This window comes from Carcharodon carcharias, chromosome 9 (assembly GCF_017639515.1).
Source record: "Carcharodon carcharias isolate sCarCar2 chromosome 9, sCarCar2.pri, whole genome shotgun sequence".
NCBI classification, from domain to species: Eukaryota; Metazoa; Chordata; class Chondrichthyes; order Lamniformes; family Lamnidae; genus Carcharodon; species Carcharodon carcharias.
Genome location: NC_054475.1, coordinates 128,107,904 through 128,135,392, shown reverse-complemented (window position 1 = coordinate 128,135,392; position 27,489 = coordinate 128,107,904). Strand labels below are relative to the sequence as shown.

Sequence of the window (27,489 nt, the reverse complement as noted above, 5' to 3'; positions counted from 1 at the left end):
CTAGGGGTGTTATCACAATGAAGTTATCAATTAATCCTATCTCATTGCTCAACACCAGGCCTAACATAGCCTGCTCTTTGGTTGGCTCCAGAATGTGCTATTCAAAGAAACTATTTGGAAAACATTCTATGAACTGTTCATCTATCTCACCTTTGCGCATCTGATTTTTCCAGCCTATATGTAGATTAAAATCCCGATTGATTATTGTTCTACCTTTTTGATAAGCTCCCGTTATCTCTTCTTTTATACTGTGTCCTACCATATAGTTACAATTAGGGAGTCTGCACATCACTCCCACAAGTGACTTCTTGCCTTTATCATTTCTCATCTCAACCCAAAACACTCCTACATTCTGTTATCCTGAACTTAGGCCATCCCAATCTAATGTGTTAATACCATCATTAATTAACAGAGCCACCCCTCCACCTTCTCCTAACTTCCTGTTCTTTGTAAATGTCACGTGCCCTTCAATATTCAGGTCCCAATCTAGGTCATCCTGTAGCTATGGGCGGACATTTCTGTGCCTGCCGGAGTCGGGCATATTCAGTGGATTGAGCAGACAATATGGTTTCACGACACAGTAACATTGTGCACTGCTCGCCAGGGTCACCGGTTGGACTTCAAGCTTGAGGGGCGTTGGGGGATCAGGATTAAGGGCAGCCCTGCCATTGAGGGAACTTGTGGTGATGGGGGCGGGGTAACATCTGCTTTGTGGTTGAGGCAGCTTGTGGGGGCAGGGTGGTAGGACAGCCCTGGGGGCTGGCGGTTAAGGGCAGCCCTGTTGTTGAGGTGACTTGTAATGGGGGTGGGGGGGGTGCAGGGGTGGGGGGGTTGGCGGGTGGTGGGGTTGGTGGGCAAGGTCTGTGCTGCCATTCAGTATAGCGCACAAACATTCAGGGTGAGGGGTCAGGTGGGTGAGGAAAGTGGCCACGCTTTAAGGAAACCTGTATAAAGTGACCATTCCTCTGCAATTGATAGAGTTCAGGCGCAGGCACATTGATATGTTCAGAGTCAGGCTTCTAGCTTATCTGCCCACTCAAGCAATGCAGAGGCATCAAAGTGCCACTGAGTGCTCCAGAGCTTTTCACCCCTCCAACCTCACCCACCCTCAGTACAGACTGCAATGTCATGTGAATTTTAGTGGACTGCAGAACAGTTGCACGGCTGCACACGTTGTACAATCTCCTTGCTAAAGTTGGCCGTGGAACAGTTACTGCTGGAGGCGCTCACAGCCCCTTGCAATGTCAGTATCCCGGTTTAGACCAGTCTGCCCCATGGTTCAAGCTAACAGCGCAGCCTTGCAGTACTGGTTAGAATGCCTGCGCCTGAGCTGAGAGCACAGAATGCAGTCCAGTGGCCGAAGCTGAAGTCGCCAATCGGTCAAATGGATTGGGGCGGAGGTGGGTGGGGTTCCGGGCAGCCATGCAGTGCACTAATCTCTGGCCATCCAAGTGGTTAAGGGGTTGTCACACTGAACCAGGACAGGTTCTTAGTAAACCCATGTTAGCCATGTGTCTCTGACTTTCAACCAGCAGGAGCAGTACATTAGGATCATGGAGCCTGGTGAACTAGCTGTATGCCTGATGGCCTACAGAAAGTGAAGAAGATGGAGGAGAGAGTGACTGAGGCTCCTGGCTGCACAGAGGCATGAGCAGCAACATCAGGAAGAAGTGGCGGCTAGGGGTCTCATACATACCACTGAAGACCCACAGCGAGCCATCGCTGGTCGGTGCCTAGTGACCCCCAGGGTCTATAAACATCGCTTTTCATTCCTGCAGATGATCGAGAACTAGTGTTGTTGAAGACTGCACATGTCTAGGGAACTGGTCAGTCACATCTGCCACTTACTGCAGGACTTGGAGCCATGGGAACAGGGAGGGCATCCACTGCCAGTGGCCGTGAAAGTGACCACTGTGCCCAATTTATACGCTAGTGGCTCCTTTCAGGGCTCCACATGCGACCTCTGTAGGATCTCACAAACCTCCACCCACAAATGCATCCATGAGGTCACAGATGCCACCTTTGCAGGGCACACAACTTTGTGTATTTTGACAGGGACTAGGACAGCCAGGATGCAAGAGCAATTGGATTCGCCAAGATCTCGGGTTTTCCACAGGTGCAGAGTGCAATCGACTGAACTCACTTGGCACTCAGGTCTCCATCACAAGACATGGTGAACTACGTCAACCGCAAGGGATTTCATTTACTGAATGTGCGACCACCAGAAACACTTCCTGCAGGTGTGCATGGTTTTCAGAGAGTGTGCACAACACCTACATCCTCAGTCAGTCACAGATCCCTGAAGTCTTCCAGGGCTCACAGAGGCTGCAGGGGACAAGGGCTACCCACAGAGGCCGTGGCTGATACACCCGTGCAGTGACCTCAGACTGCAGCAGAGCAACGCTATGATGAGGCTCATGCTGCAACTCGCAGCTTGGTGGAGCAGACCATCGGGATGCTGAAGATACGGTTCTGGTGCCTGGATCGGTCTGGTGGAGCCCTGCAATACAATCCGCAGAGGGTGTCAAGCATTATCATCATCTGCTGTGCCCTATATAACCTGGGACTCCGACGGGGAGATGAGCTCGCTGAGGAGGAGATGGAGGAGCTGGAAGTCTCCTCTGATGAGGAGGACGCCGATGGGTATGAGGAGGTCCTCTGAGGTGACAATGACGGGGATGAGACCCTCACAATAGCCAGATGAGGCTTGCGCACTCGGGAGGCCCTCATTGCTGCTAGATTTGTGGAGGATGATGACGACGTGCAGCGAGGTGACCCCATAGATCCTCAAATTGCATCTGTGAACATTTGACTCCTTCTGACTTATGGCAACGTGAATGCCCTCTGTGAGAATGCTCCTGTCAAAGAGATGCAGTGGAGGCCCTGATAGTCGCTCAGTTGCAGGAGGATGATGACAACATGCAATGAGGACACTATATTGATCTTCACAAAGCCTCTGAGAATATCTGGCTCCCGTCTGGCCATGGGCAGCTCGTTTGCCCTCCATGATCAAGATCATATCATAAAGAAGCAGCCATGAAAATTTAGAACCATCTGATCCTTTGTCCACCTTCAGCACCTGAGCCCTTCAGGAGCACAACATCAATGGTCACGGATGCTGAAGAGATGGGGACTATACCCACCTTAAAGATGCTGAGAGCACACCAAGAGAATGAGAGAACCCTGTGGCATCAGCCCACTACATCCTGGCAGCGATGACCAGCACCGCCGAGGTGCAGGCATCAGTAATGTTTCCAGGGAGCGTGAGGCCAGACTATGACTTTGGTCTGAAGGCTGCACAAGGAAGAGGCCTTGGATTGAGACATCTGCCTTTATCTTGTGCAGTAAGGTTTCACATCTGAATGACAAGAACACTGTTCATCAGAACAAGGAGATCCAGGCAGGGAGACATTCTTGGGAGTTTATTGACGAGACTGAGCAGTATGTATTAGTGATTAACATACATGCCCCGGCTGTTTATCTAATTCTTCTTAACTTTCCTAATCCTGCCATTACGTCTTGATGCTCCCCAGATATGCACAGTGGAGGTGGGGGCAGTCTGCTACACCCTGTCTGTGCTGATCTCAGCTGGTGTCCTCTGGAGGGCTGAGACTTGGAGGGCCCCGGCCTGCTTTCAGGGTCCTGCTGTGTGGCAATGGCTCTCTCCTCAGTCTGGAACTGGAGCTGCTGAGGTCACGTGAACAGGGGATTCAGATGGGCCGGACACTCTCAGAGTCACCTGGGTGGATGGCCCCGGAGTGTGCACCTGCTGATTTTCCTCTTTATGGGTGCCTGAGGGGCCCAGGCTGACTCCTTGAGGAGACAGATTAGCCGGAGTGAGATTGAGCTGCCCCACCGCTCTTGCGTACACACTGTTGGAGGCCAACTATAGCATTAGCGATGGAGTTGATCCTGGCACTGGGTAGGCAACACTTTTAAAAACCCAAAAGGTGTTACTGGACTTCTTACTATTAAGATCAATACACTGTTTTCTCATTATAAGAATACAAAAAAAAGGTTGTGGCCTGTAAGCCAAGTTTCCCTCTGGGATTTGGTCTGTCAACCAGCTGTCGCCATAACAACTGACAGAAAGCCAGTACTGCAGTTGTTTGAAGTTGGAATCAAAGCAAGTGAAGCACCAGGGTAGAGCGATGGTTCCCAAGTTTGCAGATGTGGCATTGGAAATCTTAGTCATGGATGTAGAGAGGAGGAGAAAGCATGTCTTCCTGAGAGGCCAGGAGGCCCTTGAAGAAAACCCTTTGAAGGCAATGAGGGTGAGTGATCAAGGACATCAATTCAAGGAAACTGCTGGGGAAGCAATGCCAGAAAAAGTTCAATTACCTCACTTAGGTACTCAAATTCAGTGAAAGCATCTTCAAAATGCATCTCATAGTCTCCAGACATCATCAAACTCTCCCACTTGCTCAATGCATCTCATCCCCATCAGTCATCCATCAACAATCCTTTATAGTCACAACTCAGACACAGCATTCAGATGCTCTATCTCACTCTCACCATCATCCACCTCTCACTGTCTTCATATCCATCCAATTATTCAGCTATGGCAAATATCTAAACCAAGCACAGTGTCAATCAACGACATTCTTCCCTCTTTCTAGCAGGACAGGGTGGTGCACAATGCAAGGGAGCAGAACAGAACAGTACGGGGGACATTGATGCATTTGCACCCCTTGAGCCCTATGGAGGAGATGGTGCTCCATATCATGGCTCTGGCTATGACAGGGTGCATTGCACCCAGTGTTGCCCAGAACATTAAAGATGATGGCACGTTCCTACCTTATGACTCTTCTCAAATCCCAGTTCAGCCTCATCCTGCTATCTGACATGATGTGCAACTGCTGATGCTGCCGCCATGGGTGGCTTGCTTTCCACCCCATGTTCTTCCCTCACCCAACTCTCTGCTTCTGATTTTCTGCTTTCAGTTAGAATAGAATCATAGAATCAGTGAATGGTCACAGCACAAAAGGAGACCATTCATTCCATTGTGTCCTTGCTGGCTCTCTGCAAGAACATCTCAGCTAGTTCTACTTTCCCTTCCCTTTTGTGCCATCTGCAAATTTTGAAATTGTGCCCTACACACCCAAGTCTAGGATGTCAATATAGATCAAGAAAAGCAGTGGTCCTTCCTCCAGCCTGAGAAAACAACCATTCACCATTTTCCTGTGTTCCCTGTCATTCACCCAATTTTGTTCTGTAGGCTTTCTGGGCTTTAAGTTTGCTGACAAGCTTACTGTGTGACACTTCATCAAATTTGTTTTGAAAGTCCACGTACATCACATTGTTAGGGAGGAATATAGGGGTACAGTAAGAACTTATTGAAAGGGAATGAATTACTTAAAATCTCCAAGCAGCCAGTGCTACCAAGCGCATTGGCAGTTAAAGGTTACCGGATGAACCTTGCACAGCCTTAGCGCCTGCAAACAACAGAAAGGCTTTGGGAACCGGATTGGAGTCAGAGGATGGCAATAACATAGATTAAGTGTGTTCTTTAACAGATAAGGAAAGGACAGATGATCCCAGCTTAGACAGGAGGGAAGGTCTCTGCCTGGGTGAAAATAGGGATAAATGATGCATGTTACCAGAGATGTCTGTTTATAATGTAAAGCTATATGTTGATGAGATCGGAATCTGGAAACTGTTCTTGTGCGTGACCAATAACGTATAAATATGTTGAACACTTGTAATTTAGCAGCGTGCTATCTCAAGCTGCATTGACATGGTTCTCCCCTTGCAATTGTTTGAATAAACAATCGTGACCTATATCTGAGACTCCTGTGGTCCATTTGTCAAAGTGACCACAACAACATCAACTGCATAACCTTCATCTACCCTCTCTGTTACCATCAAAAGCACAGTCAACTTAGCTAAAAGTAATTTTCTCTAAGCAAATCTGTGCTGACCTTCCAAATGATTGATAACTTCCTCTCAGATTATTGTTTCTAAAAGATTTCCTACCATTGTTAAAACTGACTAGCCTATAGTTGCTGGCTAATCTCTACACAGTTTTTGGAACAAGTGTGTAACATTTGTAATTCTCCATTCTTATGGAACCCTGTATCTAAGCAGGATTGGAATATTAAGATGAGAGTCTCCACAATTTCCACCCTTAATTTCCTCAGCTTTCTCTGATGCTTGTGATCCATTCCTGGTTAACTTAAAACACAGATAGCCTTTCTGTTACCTCATTTTTAATAATTTCTAACACATCCAGCATCTCAACTAACTCCTCTTTCACTATGACTTTGGCAGCATCTTCAGCCATGGTACACAAGAGTGCCACCTGTCCAGCCACTGCAGCCTCAAGAGGAGAGACAGAGAGGGCAACACCACACCACTGATGAAGAGGCCCTGTTGCTTGATCTGATATTCCAGCCACCAGCTTAGATACAGGTACAAACAAGCCTTAGAGGATTGTATAGTGTTAGGATCAGTCACCTAGCATGAGTAGGCTACTGCCAGGCTAAGGAGATAAGTCAGCTCATGTGCCAGCTCATCAGAGGGCAAGGTCACAAAAAGTTTTGCTTCAGGGACCTCATGAGGTTTCTGGTGGCTGCTGGGCTTTCATCATGTGCCCGATATCCTTGTGTGATCTGAAGTTGGAGGGTGAGAGTCAACACCTAGATATAGAGGCAATATCTAATTTCTCAAATCAACTAGTCTTTGGTTATTCTTGTTGGCATTAAGATGGTGGGTAGAGCTGTCTGCCTCAGGAGGAAGAGATTGTGGCTGATAAATTAGCAGCATTTCCAGACAAACATGGGAACTGCCTGAAAAAGATTGCTTAGACTAACTTTTTAACTGAAGGCATGGTGAGCATTGAGAGTTTGTCAGGAGTTTTCTATTTATTCTTTGACAGATATGAAGGTGTTTCCTTACCTGACCCAAGGTGGAGCCTTTAGCTTGAGCAATTTTCACAATTGCGACAATGGGGATCCACATAATACAAAAGATTGTCATACACCAGCCAAGTATTGTTGCCCAGACAGGGTACTCAACAGATCCATATATTGGTGGGGTAAATGTTGCTAAGGACCAAACAAAGATTGCCTAAATGAAATAATTGCACAAAACAAGATCAGAAACAGACTGATAGATTGTCTGCAGCATGGTTATTTTTGCTTTAAATTTGAAAAGATGTAACATCTCCTTACTGCCAGCAAACACGGAGAGATAAAACCCCAACACACTCTCCACCACAGCCAGAAGAGCCAATTCCTTTCCCCAATCATCATCTCAATGTCCTTGATGAATCTGTTTACCCCTGTGAACAGCAAGGAAGCAGAGACACAGTCACTTGGTTTGTCCAGTCTTCAGGGCAGCTTGTTTATGTAGAAGTTTATCTCATATTGGTTATTAGTAATCAACAGGTTAAATCAGAGAAAGGATCACTCAGGATTTCAAACAGGATGAATAAATTATGTCCCAAATATCTCAAGGTGGTTTGGTTCAAATTCTGCTTGATAAAGCATGTGTAAAGTACCCTTGACATTTTACTATATTCTAGGTATTATATAAATGTGGATTATTTTCTTTTTCTCAGTTCTGAACCCCATAGTAAAAATGTCATGTGTAGAAATGCTTAGAAATCAAACACCCATTCACAAATCTTTTGAAAAAGAAACTTGTTCCAACAACTATATAAAAGTATTAAACAGACCATTAAAGTATCAATGACAGAGGCTTTAACCATGTCACACCTCATTATCTTTGCAAATAATCATTGAGATATTGACAAAAGGGATCACAGAAAAATAGCTATCAAACAAAGTCAACAGGTCCCTCCAGCTGTCCAAACAACATTATTATGCATGTTTGGCTGATATCTCAGACTCATAAAAGGGTTAAAAACAAAAAAACTGCGGATGCTGGAAATCCAAAACAAAACCAGAATTACCTGGAAAAACTCAGCAGGTCTGGCAGCATCGGTGGAGAAGAAAAGAGTTGACGTTTCGAGTCCTCATGACCCTTCGACAGAACTTGTCGAAGTTCTGTCGAAGGGTCATGAGGACTCGAAACGTCAACTCTTTCATAAAAGGGTTATCTGAGTTGGAGGTTGTTTGTGAATGGATGTTTTTTTACTAAGCAGTTCCACACATACCGTTATTACTACAGGGTTCAGTGGTTCAGTACGTAGTGTATGCTGGGTGAATGCGAACAGGAGGTTCACGAGTAGGCAAGGGGGATATGAGAGGCTATTAATACAACTGGGATGAAACCCCATAGGACCAAGGTGGGCCTTTTCACCAGCTCAGTTTGGCAATCAGCCATCTCTGTGGCTCTCTCCCATCTGCTTCTGGTGCTGGTGGGCCCAACTTTATTTCATATCCTCCACTCCCCACTCCCTCCCTGGAGTGTCATCCAGGTGCCTATCTACTGATGCAGATGTAATGAGCCAGGAAATTTCCCAAATTGAGCTACCTGTTTCAGTTGTGACAATCCAGGCCTTAAACTCTGCAGTGGTCACTCCTGCTAATGCTAGGATGGACAGATGCATCTGCAACAGTTAAATATGTGAGGACAAAGTCAAGTAGATTTGTCCCATTGTGTTGATTCTCTCATCACCTGCTGCAGGCCCAGTCTGACTGATTTACCCTTCAGGACTCAATCAACACTGTCCGTAAAGGTGCTATACCGAGCCATTCTTGGTGAGGAATGCTGAAATCCTCCACCAGACTACATTCTGCGCCCTTGCTACCATCAGTGCTTGTTCCAACTGGTGTTCAACATGGAGGAGCACTGATTCATCAGTTGATGAGGGGTGGTAGGTTTTGATGAGCAGGAAGTTTCCTTGCCGCTGTTTGATCTGATGCTATGAGACCTCATGGGTTCCGGAATCATTGTTGAGGACTCCCGGGGCACTCTCTCCCAACTATACAGTGCTGTGTTGTCATCTCTGGTGAGTCTATCCTACTGATGGGATAGGACATCACAGAGATGGTAATAGAGGAGCATGAAACAATGGCCCAGATCTTCCAAGGAGTGGCAATCACCATCTGCTTGCTGCTCCACCCGAACGTTCCACCATCTCAACGCTGATCTGTATTTCTTGCCGAGTCTTCCAAGTAGCTTTATATTTCAGATTTATTAATTAATTAAGCTGTTGTTTTGGAATTTGAACTCAGGCTTCTGAAGCATCAGTCCAGGCATTTTGATTACCAGCCCAGTAATATTGCCACTCTGCTACCTCTCATCTTCCTCATTGATCTTGTACTGTGGTTACTTGTGAACGTTAAATCAGAGAAGGAATCAGATTTCAAACAGGATGAGTAAGTTGTTCTCTGTCATCAACCGGATTATCCATCTTTGTAAAATATTTGAACAAATCCTGCAGAATAGGTGCTCACTCTTGGAAAGCCTCATGCTTCAGATCTGTACCGAGATGAACTTAGTAACCAGAATGTGGGAGGCCGGTCAATCAAATAGAGCTCTGTGTCCTGAGTTGAAGAATAAGAAATGGATTCCAAGAGGCCATAAGAAAAATTCTGAACACACTGAAGGTGAACCTGTCCTGTTGTTCCATTCATCCTAATAGTTGGGAGAAACTGGCATTAACTTGTTAAGTGGTAAACTCAAATTGAAGATGTTTGGGCAACAACCATATCAGCAATTAACAGAAAAGTGGCCCAGCAAAATCTTCTCCAACAATCAAATGTAACCCACCGAGAATAAGGAGATCCTGAGTGAAGATGCAGAAGGCCTTGGTGAAGGATCATCTCAACGTGAAAAGTTGCTGCCTGACCTGCTGACTATTTCCAGCATTCACTGCTTTTATTTCAAAAGGCACTGCCTGCTTCATATTGGCTTTTGGAATTAAATGTGGAAAGATTTTTGACAACGAAGGAGAATTTTTGCATTCCCATCATTTTCAGATATGAAAAATTATCTATATTACATCATCCAATTCATTTCTCTTCCTTCTTCTGAATAGACATACGGCTGAATTTTCCCTCCCGTTGGCGTCAGGATCATAGTGGGCGTGAGTAGACAACATGGCAGGAAGGCCAAAAATCGGTTTAATGACATCATGAAACCAGTTTGCAATCATCCACTCTGCCTGTCAATGGTGGGTCACCTTTCCTGCCGACGGACATCGGGAACTTCATTTTAATACATCTGCAGGTGGTTGAGGTGGTTGCCTTACCCCGGCTGCAGGGATGGGATCATTCATCCTCTTCCTGCACTGGATGACAAACCTCTTCTGTGCAGCGTTGGCACTGACCACCATTGCCACCAGCTCCCAAGCTGGAGTGTGAGATTGATGCAGCCAGAGTGGGGTAGAGGATATCGCGGCGGGCTCCAACAGTGTCCAGAAGACACGCCAGCGATGCGTCACTAAATCGGGGAGGCTGCAGTCTTCTTGCCTTTTGGGGCCACATCTTCTGTGCAGCAGTCCTGGACTGGAAACAGTAAGAGGTATGCATGTGGCTGCACTTTAAATATGGCACCCTGCATGAGGAAGCGGCGAGGTGATGGCAGGGTGGGTGAATTGGAGGCCGCCCATCAATGAAACAATGTGTTCCCTGGGAATACATGATTGATGAGGTTAGATTGATTGGGACGATACCGTGTGAATAGCTGCCATTGTGGCCTGTGGATAAAATGTCCTCTTTCCCACTGCCGCAGTTAGTGCAAACCTGGGATGATTCAGCCCATATTGCTTGAATTTTTTGTTTGCTCCCTGGTGTAATTATGCTGTTAATGGTCAATTGTCTGTTATAGAAATTATCTGACTTTTACTTATATTGAAGTTAATGTGAATGATAACTAACTAGTTCTACACCCAACGGTAAATTGAAAACTTTCCCCATGAAAACCTGCTTGCTTAAATTATTTCATTTTATTTTAATGCTTTTCCTGTTGCATTTACCATAGATCCAGCTTAGACCAATGAGCTCCAGCAGAGCTGTTAGAATGAGACCCAATCCAATGCAGTAATGATCAATTAAACTTATCCAGTAAATCCCAGCCTAACAAGAAATGAAAAATTAGAAAATGTGCTGCATAAGGAAAACATAATACAGTAAAATCTTTATTATTTAGCCTGCACAGGGAACAGGTGATGCAGCTAATCAAAAATACCAGTTAAGGAAGGAATGCATTTAACCATGGAATAGAGTGCAATAATTGTAGTATGAACTTGCAGGTACCCAGCAAGTAAAGAACAGCAGTCTTTTCACTTTTAATCTTCAACAGTACATTAAAACATAAACTAAAATATAAAATAATATAGTATACAGATACGGGTTCTGGATAACTTTGGAATTGTTTCCTGTTGATAAAGTGATCATTCGTATCAGGGGAACATCAAGAATTCCAGTTGGTAAAGAATTCCGGTTTCTAGAGCCCTGGATAACAAAGTTTACCATACTGTAATATTCTAAACAACAGGGTAAGGTGTTTAAACCATAGAAACCTCCCAGGACAGGGAATCGAGTACTATGGGTCTTGGTTCCTCGGGTGTGCTGCACTTCTTAGGTTTCAAGAGGATGCCTATTGAGGAAAACTGAATTTATATACTCAGCAGTTTCCTGTCACACATTCTTGTTCCCTGCCTTCACTTGCCAGCCTTCCCTGATCAACACACAATTCTCCTCTATAATAAAAACAGAAAATGCTAGAAAAACTCAGCAGGTTTGACAGCATCTGTGAAGAGAGAAACAGAGTTTTGAGTCCGTATGACCCTCCCTCAGAGCTGAAGAGAAGTAGAAATGTGATTAAATTTATACCGTTTAAAGGGGGTGGAGCAGGTGAAGCTGAATAAAAGGCTATTGATAAGCGGGGGCTAAGGAGAGATTGACAAAGATGTCATGGACAAAAAGACAGAGGGAGTGTTAATGGCAGTGGGAAGGGCTAAAGGAGGTGCTGATAGTGGCATAAAGATAAGAAAGCAAAAGGTGTTAAGAGCAGAATAAGAGTAAGGACTCTGTGAAAGAACAACGTGGAACAAGTAACAGATAGCACTTTTGGGGCGTGGTGGGGACGGGTCTATGGTTGGGGGAAAATGATGGATAAAGGGATAAAGGAATAAAAGGGGATCAAACAATGAATAAAAATGAAAATAAGTGGATAAAAAATAAAAATACATTTTTAAAAAGGGGATTAAAAAAAGAGTTCATGGTCTGAAGTTACTGAACTCAACGTTAAGTCCGGAAGACTGTAAAGTGCCGAATCGGAAGATGAGGTGCTGTTCCTCCAGTTTGTATTGGGCTTCACTGGAACATTGAAGCTGGCCAAGGAGAGACGTGTGGGCATGAGAGCAGGATTGGGTGTTGAAATGACAGGCAATAGGAAGGTCTGGGTCACGCTTGCGGACAGACCGAAGGTGTTCTGCAAAGCTGTCACCCAGTCTGCTTTTGGTCTCCCCAATATAGAGGAGAACATTGGGAGCAGTGAATGCAGTAGACCAAATTGAAGGAGATGCAAGTGAAGTGCTGCTTCATCAGAAAGGAGTGTTTGGGCCCTTGGACAGTGAGGAGGGAGGAGGTAAAGGGGCAGATGTTGCACCTTCTGCGATTGCATAGGAAGGTGCCGTGGGAAGGGGATGGGATGTTGAGAGTATTGAGGAGTGGGCCAGGGTGTCCCGGAGGGAATGGTCCCTACAAAATGCTGACAGACGGAGTGAGGGGAAAACGTCTTTAGTGGTGGCATCATGCTGGAGTTGGCGGAAATGGCGGAGGATGATCCTTTGAATGTGGAGGCTGGTGGGGTGAAAAGTGAGGACATGGGGACCCTATCATGGTTCTGGAAGGGAGGGGAAGGAGTGAGGGCCCTGTCAACCACAGTGAGTAGGAAACCTCGGTTAAGGAAGAAGCGCCATATTGGTAAGTGGCGTCATTGGAACAGATGCGACAGAGGTGAAGGAACTGAGAGAATGGGGTGGAGTCCTCACAGGAAGCAGGGTTTGAGGAGCTGTGGCCAAGGTAGGTGTGGAAGTTGGTGGGTTTGTAATGAATATTGGTGGACAGTCTATCACCAGAAATGGAGCTAGAGCAGTCAAGAAAGGGAAGTGTCAGAGATTGACCACGTGAAGACGATAGTGGGGTGCAAATTGGAAGCAAAATTAATCATTTTTTTCACATCCAGACAAGAGCATGAAGCAGCACCGTATCAGTCATCAATGTACCAAAGAAAGAAATGTGGGAGGGGGCCTGAGTAGGACTGGAACAAGGAATGTGCCACATACCCCATAAAAGAGACAGGCATAACTGGGTCCCATGCAGGTACTCACAGCCACAACTTTTATTTGCAGGAAGTAAGACAAGTTAAAGGAGAAATTGTTCAGTGAGAGAACAAGTTCAGCCAGACGAAGGAGAGTGGTGGTGGATGGGGATTGTTCAGGCCTCTGTTCAAGAAAGAAGTGGAGACCCCTCAGATCATCCCGGTGGGGAATGAAGGTGTAGAGGGATTGGGCGTCCATGGTGAAGAGGAGGCAGTCAGGGCCAGGGAACTGGAAATTGTTGATATGATGTAGGGCATCAGAGGAATTGCAAATGTATGCAGTAAGAGACTGGACAAGGGCACAGAGAATGGAGTCAAGATAGGAAGAAATTAGTTCTGTGGGACAGGAACAGGCTGACACAATGGGTCTATGGGGACAGTCCTGTTTGTGGATTCTGGGGAGGAGGTAGAAGCAGGGTGTCCAGGATTGGGAGACTATGAAGTGGTAAGCTGTTGAGGGAAGATCTCCAGAGGAGATGAGGTCAATAAATCCTGGAAAGAATAGATTGATATTCGGTGGTGGGGTCATTGTCCAGGGGTAGGTCCACCATGGCAGATGGTGGAATGTGAAATCAATAAAAATCTGGAATTAATAGTCCATTGATGACCATGAAATTATTGTCGACTGTTGTAAAAACCCATCTGGTTTAATGTCCTTCAAGGAAGCAAATCCGTCATCCTTACCTGGTCTGGCCTACATGTGACTCCAGACCCATAGCAATGTGTTAACTCTTAAATGTCCTTTGAAATGTCCTAGCAAGCCACTCAGTTGTAAGAAACCACAACAAAGTCACTAAAATGGAATTAAACCAGACGGACCATCCGGCATTGACTTAGGCATCAGGAACGACAACGGCAAACTCAGCCCTGTCAACCTGCCAAGCCCTCATTACTAACATATATGAGGGCTAGTGCCAAAATTGGGAGAGCTGTCTCACAGACTAGTCAAGCAACAGCCTGACATAGTCATCCCCACGGAGTCATACCTTATAGATAATGTCCCAGACACCACCATCATCATCCATGGGTATGTCCTGTCCCACCAGCAGGACAGACCCAGCAGAGGTAGCTGCACAGTGGTAAACAGTCGGGAGGGAGTTGCCCTGGGAATCCTCAACATCAACTCTGGACCCCATGAAGTCTCATGGCATCAGGTCAAACCTGGGCAAGGAAACCTCTTGCTGATTACCACATACTGCTCTCCCTCAGCTGATGAGTCAGTGCTCCTCCACGTTGAACACCACTTAGAGGAAGCACTGAGTGACAAGGACACAGAATAAACTCTGCATGGGGACTTCACTGTCCATCGCCGAGAGTGGCTCAGTAGCACCACTACTGACCGAGCTGGCCGAGTCTTAGAGGAAATTGCTGCTGGACTGGCTTTGCAGCAGGTGGTGAGGGAACCAACAAGAGGGAAAAACATACTTGACCTCATCCTCACCCTAACTGCTGCAGATGCATCTGCCCATGACAGTATCAGTAGGACTGACCACCACACAGTCATCGTTGAGATGAAGTCCCGCCTTCACATTAAGGATACCCACCATCGCGTTGTGTGGCACTACCACCATGCTAAGTGGGGTAGATTTCAAACAGATCTAGCAACTCAAGACTGGGCATCCATGAGGCACTGTGGGCCATCAGCAGCAGCAGGATTATACTCGAACATAATCTGCAACCTCATGGCCCGGCATATCTCCCATTCTACCATTGCCATCAAGCCAGGGGATCAACCCTGGTTCAATGAAGAGTTCGGGAGGGCATGCCAGGAGCAGCACCAGGCATACCTAAAAATGAGGTGTCAACCTGGTGAAGCAATAAAATAGGACTACTTGCATGCCAAATATAAGCAGCGAGTGACAGACAGGGCTAAGCGATCCCACAACCAACAGATCAGATCTAAGCTCTGCAGTCCTTCCACCTACCATTCAGATGTGAATGGTGGTGGACAACTAAACAAATCACTGAAGGAGGAGGCTCCACCAACATGCCCATCCTCAATGATGGAGGAGCCCAGCACATCAGTGCGAAAGATAAGGCTGAAGCATTTGCTACAATCTTCAGCCAGAGGTGCTGAGTGGATGATCCATCTTGACCTCCTCTGGAGGTCCCCAGCATCACAGATGCCAGTCTTCAGCCAATTCGATTCACTCCACATGATATCAAGAAACGGCTGAAGGCACTGGATACTGTAAAGGCAATGGGCCCTGAAAACATCCCGGCAATAGCACTGAAGACTTGTGCTCCAGAACTTGCCGCGCCCCTAACCAAGCCGTTCCAGTACAGCTATAACATTGGCATCTACCTAGCCACGTGGAAAATTGCCCAGGTATGTTCTGTACACAAAAAGCAGGACAAATCTAACCAAGCCAATTACCACCCCATTAGTCTACTCTCGATCATCAGCAAAGTAATAGAAGGGGGTTATCAACAGTGCAAGCAGCACTTGCTTAGCAATTATCTGTTCATTGACGACCAGTTTGGGGCCTTCCAGGGCCACTTAATCTGATTACATCCTTGGTTCAAACATGGACAAAAGAGCTGAACTTCCGAGGTGAGTTGAGAGTGACTGTCCTTAACATCAAGGCAGCATTTTATAGAGTGTATCATCAAGGAAACGTGGTAAAAGTGGAGTCAATGGGAATCGGGGAAAATTCTCCGCTGGTTGGAATCATACCTAACACAAAGTTTGTGGTTATTGGAGTTCAGTCATCTCAGCTCCAGGACATCACTGCAGGAATTCCTCAGGGTGGTGTCCTTGACCCAACCATCTTCAGCTGCTTCATCAATGACCTTCCTTCCAACATAAGGTCAAAAGTGGGGATGTTCGCTGATGATTGCACAATGTTCAGCACCATTCGCAACTCCTCAGATACTGAAGCAGCCTACGTTCAAATGCAGCAATACCTTGACAATCTCCAAGCTTGGGCTGACAAGTGGCAAGTAACATTCACACCACACAAGTGTCAGGCAATGACCATCTCCAGCAAGAGTGAATCCAACCATCGCCCCTTGATGCTCATTGGTAATACCATCACTGAATCCCCCACTATCAACATCCTGGGGGTTACCATTGACCAGAAACTGAACCGGACTAGCCATATAAATACCGTGGCTACAAGAGCAGGTCAGAGGCTAGGAATCCTGTGATGAGTAACCCACCTCCTGACTCCACAAAGCCTTTCCACCATCTACAAGCACAAGTCAGGAGTGTGATGGAATGCTCCCCACTTGCCTGTATGAGTGCAGCTCCCACAGCACTCAAGAAGCTTGACACCATCCAGGACAAACCAGCCCACTTGATTGGCACCACATCCACAAACATTCACTCCCCCCACCACCGATGCACAATAACAGCAGTGTGTACCATCTAGAAGATACGCTGCAGGAATTCACCAAGGATCCTCCGACAGCACCTTCCAAACCTATAACCACTACTATCCAGAAGGACAAGAGCAACAGATAGATGGGAACACCACTACCTAGAAGTTCCCCTCCAAGTAATTCATCATCTTGACTTGGAAATATATCACTGTTCCTTCACTGTCACTGGGTCAAAATCCTGGAACTCCCTTCCAAACAGCAGTGTGGGTGTACCTGCACCACATGGACTGCAGCAGTTCAAGAAGTCAGCTCACCACCAACTTCTCAAGGGTAATGAGGGATGGGCAATAAATGCTGGCTCATCCAGCGAAGCTCACATCCATGAATAAATTTAAAAAAAGGCGACAATGCACCAGACAACATCAGCAGCAGCACCCTTGTCGGCAGGTTTGATAACAAAGTCAGGGTTGGGCCTAAGAGAATGGAGTGCAGCAAGTTTGGAAGGAAACAGGTTAGAGTGGGTGAGAGGAGCAGAGAAATTCAGATGGTTGATGTCACGCCGACAGTTCTCAATGAAAAGATCAAGAGCAGGTAAGAGGTCAGAGAGCGGGGTCCAGATGAAGGGAGAATACTGCAGATGGGTGAAAGGATCCATTGAATGGGGGGAGGAATCTGGCCCAAAGAAGTGAGCACAGAAGCAAAGGCAGCAGAAGAAGAACTCAGCCTCATGCCGAGCCCAGAATTAATTGAGGAGGGCGTAAGGGTCTAAAACTGAGTCATTTGCTATATACAGAATGTTCAGCATCAGAGAGGGGAAGTTCGGAGGGTATGGTGAATACATGACAAGGGCTGGGGTTAGAAGACAGGATGGGGTCAGAGGGGTGGGAAGGGTCCTGGATGGGTATTGGTATCAATAAGTTTTTGGAGGTTGCATTCCTTAACACCTGAAAGGAAGAGAAAAAGTTTCTTGTTAAGGCATCAGATGACACCTCCAAATAAAAGGTGTGGCTATGTGGGTGCCCACATGGGCTATGTGGAACATTCCTTGTTCCAGTCCTACTCAGGTCCCCTCCCACAACTCTTTTTTAGTACATCGACGACTGTTTCGGTGCAGCTTCATGCTCTCGCCTGGATGTGGAAAAAATTATCCATTTTGCTTCCAGTCTGCGCCCCTCTATCACGTCCATCTCCAGCACTTCCCTTCCCTTCCCTTCCTTGACCACTCTAGCTCCATTTCTGGTGATAGACTGTCCACCAACTCCCACACCTACCTTGACTACAGCTCCTTACACCCTGCTTCCTGTGAGGACTCCATCCCATTCTCTCAGTTCCTTCATCTCTGTTGCATCTGTTCTGATGTTGCCACCTTCCAAAACAGCATTTCTGACATATCTTCCTTTTTCCTTAACAGAGGTTGCCTACCCACTGTGGTTGACAGGACCCTCAACCGTGTTCGACCCATCTCCCGTGCCTGTACCTTTACCCCTTCCCTTCCCTCCCAGAACCATGATAGAGTTGTCCTCATTTTTTACCCCACCAGCCTCCGCATTCAAAAGATCATCCTCTGCTATTTCCGCCAACTCCGGCAAACCACCACTACCAAACACATCTTCCCCTCACCCCGTCTGTCAGCGTTCCATAGGGAACGTTTCCTCTGGGACACCCTGGTCCACTCTTCCATCACCCCCAACACCTCATCCCCCTCCCACGGCACCTTCCCATACAATTGCAGAAGGTGCAACCTCCTCTTCCTCACTGTCCAAGGGCTCAAACACTTCTTTCAGGTGAAGCAGCACTTCACTCATACCTCCTTCAATTTGGTCCACTGCTTTTACTGCTCCCAATATGGTCTCCTCTACACTGGGGAGACCAAATGTAAACTGGATGACCGCTTTGCGGAACACCTTTGGTCTGTCCGCAAGCATGGCCCAGACATTCCTGTCACTTGCCATTTCAACACACCATCCTGCTCTCACGCCCACATGTCCATCCTTCGCCTGCTGCAATGTTCCAGTGAAGCCCAACGCAAAGTGGAGGAACAGCACCTCATCTTCCAGGTAGGCATTTTATAACCTTCCGGACTTAACATTGAGTTCAACAACTTCAGACCATGAACTCGCTCCTCTATCTTCATCCCTTTTTTAATCCCCCTTTTTTAAATTCATTCTTATTTTTGATCCACTTATTTTCATGTTTATTCATTTATTATTCTTTTATCTGCTTTTTTTTTATCCCTTTATGTCCCTTTTTCCATCCTTTTTCCCCAACCATTGACCCCTTCCCACCCCATCCCACTCCCAAAAGGGCCATCTGTTATTTGTTCCATGTTGTTATTTCACAGAGTGCTTAGTTCTGCTATTAACACATTCTGCTTTCTTACCTTTATGCCACTTTCAGTACCTCCTTTAACCTTTACCACTACCATTAACATTCCTTCTGTCTTTTTGTCCATGACATCTTTGTCAATCTCTCCTTAGCCCCCACCTTTTGCTGGTCTTCTATCCAGCTTCACCTGCTTCACCCCCCCCCCCCCCCCACTTAAGTTTCATCACATTTCTACTTCTCTTCAGCTCTGAAGAAGGGTCATACGTTAACTCTGTTTGTCTCCACAGATGCTACCAGACCTGCTGAGCTTCTCCAGCATTTTCCAACTCTCCTCTGTTACCTAGCCTGTAGCTTGTGCTTGAACCCTTGGTTCGGGCTTACAAGCCTAACATCTTTGACTTCAAGGTGAGAGTATTATAAACTGAGCCAAATTGAAAGTGAGATGGAAATTCACCAAAGTGCACATCCCTACATGGAGGAACACATCAATGTCCAATGGATACAATGGAAATCTGATTCACTGGGTTGTAACAAAGCTGCATTTCATCTCTTTAAGCCAGTGCTCTCACCATTGAAGCAGCAGGATGTTCTGCCTCTTACCAGAGGGGGTTTTTGTGCCATCCCAGCCTTCTAGAGCAGCAGGAGGTCAGTTACAAATGAAGGCAAATAAAGAGCAGGAAAGAAGCACCATGTGTAATAAATAGTTAGCAGTTGAATTTAACATTGCCACTTGAACGTGCAAAATCAGGTAAAATATGTCTTGACTTACACCAGAGTACATACGTCCAATGTGAAAGCCTTTTGCATGATTCCTGGAACCAGTTTTTTTGTGGTACCTCTAACATTCCCATCCCTTTCACTGACCCTCTGCATTTAAAGCCCCACAGGATCCTGGATTTTGAATCTGAATGGGTAGATGGGCCTCCATTTAATAGGTCATCCAAAGGATGGCACATCTGACAATGCAGGATTCCCCTGGTCACAGTCGTGATATGTCAACATAACTTATTTGCTTGTGCTTGAACCCTTGGTTGGGGCTTACAAGCTTCACATCTTAGACTTCAAGGTGACAGTGTTATAAACTGAGCCAAATTGAAAGTGAGATGGAAATTCACCAAAGTGCACATCCCTACATGGTGGAACACATCAATGTCCAATGGATACAATGGAAATCTGATTCACAGGGTCGTAACAAAGCTGCATTTCATCTCTTTAACAAGGCTCTGCATTTAGTAACTGCTGATGGGAATGGTTAGTCAGTTCCAAATTAGCACTGCATTATATTAAATAATGGGATAAAACATGACTGCCGTGCAAGGTTATTTTTTTGCGACTTAATGCTGTGAAATTCCTGACTTCATAGGATAATAATTCATAATATAGAGTGAAATATCACAAACTGTTAAAGGATAACATACCTCTGTTACATATAAAAGGCCAAGCAAATAAAATAACAAGCAAATGCCAGTTGTCAGATAAAGGCGTTTTGATCGTAGAAACATGGGGAACTGATCCAGCAAGGCTGTTAAAATTGTTTCTGATGAAAAAAAAGTGAAATGAGGTCAGCACTTCATTTATAATTTACACAGTTCCACAGCCCCTGCTATTGATTACCATCCACCATTCCCCCTCAGCTAATGGATCAGTGCTCCTCCATGTTGAACACCACTTGGAAGAAGTACTGACAGTAGCAAGGGCACATAATGCACTCTGGGTAGCAGACTTAAATATCCATGACCAGGAGTGATTTGGTTGCACCACTATTGGTGGAGCTGGCTGAGTCCTGAAGAACACATCTGCCAGACCAGGCTTGCAGAAGATGGTGAGGGAACCAACAAGAGGGAAAAACCTATTTGACCTAATCCTTACCAATCAGCCTGTTGCAGATGCATCTGTTCATGACAGTATGTAGGAGAGACCATGGCACCATCCTCGTGGGGACAAAGTGAGGACACCTTCCATCATGTTATGTGGCAATACCACTATGCCAAATGGGAAAGACACAGAACGGACCTAGCAGCTCAAAACTGGGTATCCACAAGGTGTTGTGGGCCTTCAGCAGCAATACAAGTGAATTCAACCACAATCCATAACCCCATGGCCTAGCATATCTCTCATTCTGCCATTACCATTAAGCTAGAGGACCAACCCTGATTCAATGGCAAGAGCAGCACTAAGCATACCTCAAAATGTGGTGCCAAACTGATGAGGCTACAACAAAAGATTAAATGCATGTTACACAATGGAAATAACATGCTAAAGACAGACCGAAGTGATCCCACAGCAATGGGTCAGATCAAAGCTCTGCACTCCTGCTGCATTCAGTCATAAGTAGTGCTGAACAACTAAACAACCAACTGGAGGAGGAAGGTCCACAAACATCCCCACCCTCATTGATTCAGGAATCCAGCAGATCAGTTCAAAAGAAAAGATTGAAGCATTTGCAACCAACTTCAGCCAGAAGTGCCAAGCGGATGATCCATCATGGTGTCTTGCTGACCTCCCCACCTCCAAAATTGGCCACAGCCCTAGTCAAACTGTTTCAGCTTGGACAGGTTGTAAAGCTACAATACAAGCATCTATCCAACAATGTGGAAAACTGCCTAGGGATATCCTGTCCACAAAAAGAATAAACATAATCTGGCCAATTATCATCCGATCAGTCTACTCTCGATCATCAGCAAAGTGAAGGAGGGTATTGTCAACATTACTATCAAATGGCTCTTACTCTGCAGTAACCTGCTCCCTGGTGCTCAGTTTGTGCTCCGCCAGGGCCAGCCAGCTCCTGACTGATTAACTGCCTTGTCCAAACATGGACAAAAGAGCTGAATTCTAGAGGTAAAGTGAGAGTGACTGCCCTTGAATTCAAGGCAGTTTTTGACCAAGTGTGGCATCAAGGAGCCCTAGAAAAACATAATTCAATAGGAATCAGGAGAAAACTCTCCACTGGTTGGAGTTATACTTAACACAAAGGAAGATGGTTGTGGTTTTTTGGTTTTTCAATCATCTCAGCTCCATCACATCGCTACAAGGGTTCCTCCGTGAAATGCCCTAGGCCCAACCACCCTCAGCTGCTTCATCAATGATCTTGTTTGCTGATGATTGTGCAGTGTTCAGCACCATTCATAACTCTTCAGGTATTGAAGCAGTCAGTGCCTGCATGCAGCAACATCTGGACAACATCCAGGCTTAAGATAATATCTGGGAAGTAACATTCATGTCAGACAAGTACTAGGCAATGATCATCTCCAACAAGAGAAAATCTACCACCTCCCCTTGACATTCAATGGCATTACCATTGCTGAATCCACCACTATTGACATCCATTGACTAGAAGCTGAACTGGACAAGCTATATAAATGCTACGGTTACAAAAGCAGATCAGAGACTGGGAACTCACCTCCTAGCTCCCCAAAGGCTGTCCAGCATCAAGGCACAAGTCAGGAGTGTGATGGAATACTCTCCACTTGCCTAGATGTGTGAAGGTTTGGATCATTCAAGAATTCAACACTATCCAGGGCAAAGCATTCCACTTGACTGACACTCCATCCACACTCTCTCCATCACTGGTGCACAGTTCTGCAGTGTGTACTATCTATAAAATTCACTGCAGCCAAGGCCCATTCAAGAATACTGTCCAAACCCATAACCTATCACCTAGAATTATAAGGGCAGCAAATGCTTGGGAATACCACCACCGGGAAGTCCCCATGCAAGTCACACCGCCTACCTATTAGGAACTGTATCACCTTTCCCTCACTGTTGCTGGGTCAACATACCGGAACTCCCTTCCTGACAGCATTGTGGGTGCACCTGCACAACTTCAGCAGTTTTACAAAGGGGACTCACAATCATCTTCTCAAGGACAACAAGAGATGGGCAAAAAATGCTGATCCCCCACCAGTGATGAATGAATAAGAAAAAGAGTATCCTCATTGCAGGACATTGCAGCCTTCCCTCCAGATCTCAGTGTTAATGAGTCTGGTGGAAGTTTTCATTAATCTGATGATCATTCCTAGGTGCCATAATAAGGATGATGAGGAAAGGAATAAATCAACCTTGCCTCCACTCCCAGAAAGAGATTTCGGAGAGAGACAATGCTCTAAGCAGCAGTCCTTATGTGACTGGAAGGCTAAGGCTGTCTTCCTTTCTGAAGAGCTAAAGTCTTTGCAGGTGTGCCCATGGGTGTCATACGCACAAAGGAAGTTGAAGGTATTGGTAAGTATTTGTTCAGGAACATTAATAACAGTAACTTGTCATCTTTGTTACAATCTCTGGAGACCATTAGCATTTGGAGAGAAATTCAAACACCCAATGATTAACTGAAAGAACAGCATCACAAGATTTCACATTTTAGATCAAAATACTTTACTTTACATTAAAAAATTAAACCAACACCTCAAATTTAACACTATATTTTGTAAAGACTTAAATACTTAAAACACCATTCTTCATTTTACTTCCACCCAAGAGTTCCTTTAAACATTACAGAATCTTGTGGGTTCATTCACTTCTTCTCTGAGACTCAACCAAGTATGCCACAGCTCTCAGGAATTCACTTTGGTTTTTCCTCTGTATTGTAGCTATTCTCTGAGGTGTGAGATTTCATGGAGATTAGTATTTGGCTAAGCAACCCTCCAGCTTCCCTTTAAAACCTCACAATTGTGGAACCCTCAGCCCCATCATGGGTCCCATTGCATTGGTGCTGAGTGATTTAAAAATCAGGAACACCCTTGGTTCCAAATAGCCTTTACGTTCTTTGTCTTGACTTTCTCCCAGTCTGCTCCAATAGTTCCTGTACAGCTTATGGTCCCAGAACTGCTTTATAGCTCCTAGTAGATTCCCTCTCTCTGCCTTCCCAAGCTTTAACCAAACTGATGGCTGACAGAAAATTTTCTGTGAGCAAAGACACACATATAAATTCAAAAAAAGTTACCTTCCTAACCCCCACAGTCCATCTTCATGGCAATGTGACATACTTTGGGATGCTCCAAACAGAAATGTAAACCAATTATGTTTTACCTTGAAAACAACTCTGTAGCACACATGAATCATTTATATCTCTAATGCATATAATTGTCCTCTTTCCAGACTTACTGGTCCTATAAAGAAGCCCCTTGTTGACAAGGCACTTTTAGCTTCTTTTGATCTGAGAACTACATGAAGAAGTTAAATCTTCTGTTGAAATAAATGTGAACATCCTGGCATTGTCAAGAGCTCAGAGATGGGCCATCCATTTTTTATGTTTGTCAAGTGTCAACTGTGGCCTTGTAAAATAAACACCTTTTGAATTGTAGTTATCCTAGGGATGTTTACCAGTTTCTCAATCAGGTTTTCCATTTATCGACATTTTTTTAAAAATCCAACTGCCAAACTAAAAGTTATTTTCTAAAATATATGAATTATAAAATTAGAATTTGCAATACCTCATGATATTATAATGATTTATATTCATAATTTTTCTTTAATAAAGGCTTGATAGAGGTGGTTTATGAAGACACTTACCCAAACTTGAGAACTGACTGTCGAGTCCCAGAGTGATGAGCATGAAGAAAAATAAAGTGGACCAAAAAGGTGCCAGTGGCAACTGTGCAAGGGCCTCTGGATAGGCAATGAAAGCCAGACCAATACCTAACAAGTAGATACAGTTAATATGGTAAAATTAATGGTGCTTAAAAAGGAGATACTGTAACCTGATATAACATATTTCAAAGCCATTAATTAACTTAGAATCCAAATTATCATAATCTAACTCACTTTGCCCAGTATTTGTGTATTTGACCTGAGATGTTGTGACTTATTTCTATGCTGTCAATGCTGGAAAAGTTTCCATTTAATGCATCTCTTACTATTTTAGTAGATCACTATTCTAATGGCCTAAAACTAGACAGGGATCATTTTACACATGGTTCTGGTTTTACAGTGAGGCTTCTAGAAAATGCACATGTGGATGGAACCTATACCCACAGCCTACAACGTGATCGATGTTAAAAAGCTGCATCAGTCTCTGAGGGTGTGGTTGGGCAACCCCTGAAGGTGGGAAGGCAAGAAACTATAGAATCTGATCACCATAAGATGCTTTACTTCAGTGTCAGCTGTTACTTAGTTGATAGCGCTCTCACCTCTGAGTCAGAAGGATTTGGGTTTAAGTCCCACTCTAGAGACTTGGCCAAAATAAAATGGTAATATTCCAGTGCAGTACTGAGGGAGTGCTGTACTTCCAGCTGTGCTGCCTTTTGGATGAGACATTAAAACAAGGCCCCACCTGTTCGCTCAGGAGGACACAAAGATCTTATGGCACTATTTTGAAGAAGAGCGGAAGAGTTAACCCCAGTGTCCTGGCCAATATTTATCCCTCAATCAACATCACAAAAAACAGATTATCTGGCCATTGTCATAGTTCTGTTTGTGGGAGCTTGCTGCATGCAAATTGGCAGACACACTTCCTACATTACAAAGGCAACAACATTTCAAAAGTGCTTCATTAGTTGCAAAGTGATCATGAAAGTTGCTGAATCAATGCAGGTCTTTCTTTCTGTTGTCACACAGGTACTATTGATCTCCCACTCAGGATGTGGCAGTAGATTGGAAACACAGGATTCAAAGCCCTGCACTATATTGTGTATTTCTAATGTTAATCAATTGTCCTGTGACACCCTGTGATGATTCAAAGTTCTCACATTTAATGGAATATTTTCAACAAGTCTGTTAATCTCCAAACTTTCCAGTTTACTATTCAGCTCCAATCACTGTCCGATATAATAAAACCATCATTTTACTGTGTGGCATTTCAGAGCTTGAAATCACTTTCCACCAGAATTACTGCTGCAGATCCAAGTTTTGATTATTGTGTCAGTACACCGGGACAATTGCAATTTCACATCTAACAAATGATTGATTTCAAAGAGATGGCTCTAGTTTACCTGACTGTACAACCTCTGAAACAGGAACATCCTGTACGTGTGCCATGTGTCCAAGGATGGAGAAGATGACAAATCCAGCAAACACACTCGTAGCACAATTAACAGTGCACACAATGATGGTATCTCTGCAACAGTTGTTGTGGAATTTGTTGTAGGATGATAGTGCTGTTAAACCTCCCATAGATATGGCAATAGAAAAGAAAATTTGTGTTGCAGCATCTTTCCAAACCTAGTAAAGAGGAAGTAGAATAGAATCAGTTAGCAGTAGGAGGTTTTCCTTGAACTTATTCAATTATGATAGGTAAAACTGCATTAACAATGAGAGATATTGTCAGCACCACGGTTCAACAATGAGGTGAACAGATGAAGCTCTTTTAACCAATATTGTCTCCATTAAAAATTAGGGCTATCATTTTGTCTCCTAACCTAATATTTGCTGGCAAACTCCCCAGAAGCATCAATGTTTTTCACTGTCATGTTTTCCAGTGATGATTCATTTCTTTAATTACTGTGACCCAGTAGGCTCCTGTTTTTCTACAGCAATACCTTTATTTAATTGTGATTGGCCATTTATGTGTTAAGTCACTATGTGGCAGATAATAATGATGTCACTAATCAATTAGCCCGCACACATAGATTGATAAGCTACATAATCAATAATTTTATGAACAAATTTATTACAAGTTGCAAAAACAAAATGATGCAAAAAAATGTCAGTCATTGCATTTCACCCCGTTTTGCCTTATTTCATCCCATTACATTTCATCTAATCCATAATTTGCCTGATACTTTCCCTTACCACTTAATGGCATCTCATCCACCCTGTCCTAGCTGATCCCATCTTGTTACATTCCACCTTAATCCCTTCTATCTAACCCCATCCTTCCCTATCCAATCACTTCAGCCTACCTCACTGAATTCCATTTCACTGCATCCTCCTCTATCCAAGACCATCACCTCTCGTCCATATTGTCCATCATATCTTACCTTATCTCATTCATTCCCTTTTTATCATATCCTGCCCATCCTATCCCGGTCCATCTTTACCATCTCCTAAAACAAGTTGCCAGAAGTATTAAAAAAATGTTTGACCCACTAGTAATTGGTGGGAGGGTGTTGGTTACAGAACAAAGTCTTCGTAGTCTTCATTAGGTTAACTGCAAGCTTTTATTAACAAGTAGAACTATTTACAGTAAAGGGTACAGGCAAGGAACCATCTCCATACTTAGGTCATTTCCCATCTCTGCTCAGCACCACACTGACCACTGCATCTGGGTCATGTGCCTTCTTACATCACTGTGTGGACAGTACTGTCCCATGTTAACCCTATTATACTACACCTCCCCCCAAGTCTTTATCTAATGTATGTTGAGTTATACTAGTTTACTTCATGCCTTACATTTTTATCAGTCTCATAAATTTACATTGTTGTTACAGCATTATTTCTATTACTACATTGTTGCTATTACTGTATTATTATTATAACATTCTCACTAGCCCATCTCTCACCTTCAAGTCCTTGAATTTTCAGGTTCAGGCAGTGAACATTATGACCTTTCCATGACTCATCCGCCATTCTATTAGAGGTTTTTTAGGCTCTGGTGTTTCTGGTTCTTCCTGTTAACTTGGTGGTTGGACTGATATTTCGGTATGTTTTCGTTCTTTTTTTCCATTTTTT

The 27,489-nt window shown here is 44.7% G+C and overlaps 1 protein-coding gene across 1 annotated transcript in view; it reads right to left on the bottom strand.

Moving 5' to 3' along the window:
- LOC121282470 (sodium- and chloride-dependent neutral and basic amino acid transporter B(0+)-like) overlaps positions 1-27,489 on the bottom strand; it is an 86,562-nt gene that overhangs the window by 9,589 nt on the left and 49,484 nt on the right. The window contains exons 8-14 of the mRNA XM_041196173.1: positions 25,812-26,040; positions 24,394-24,519; positions 20,307-20,425; positions 10,889-10,988; positions 7,173-7,282; positions 6,898-7,068; positions 6,203-6,319 (exon numbers count right to left, since the gene is read on the bottom strand). Of these exons, the coding sequence (XP_041052107.1) occupies positions 6,203-6,319; positions 6,898-7,068; positions 7,173-7,282; positions 10,889-10,988; positions 20,307-20,425; positions 24,394-24,519; positions 25,812-26,040 (972 nt within the window). The remainder of the gene's footprint in view (positions 1-6,202; positions 6,320-6,897; positions 7,069-7,172; positions 7,283-10,888; positions 10,989-20,306; positions 20,426-24,393; positions 24,520-25,811; positions 26,041-27,489) is intronic.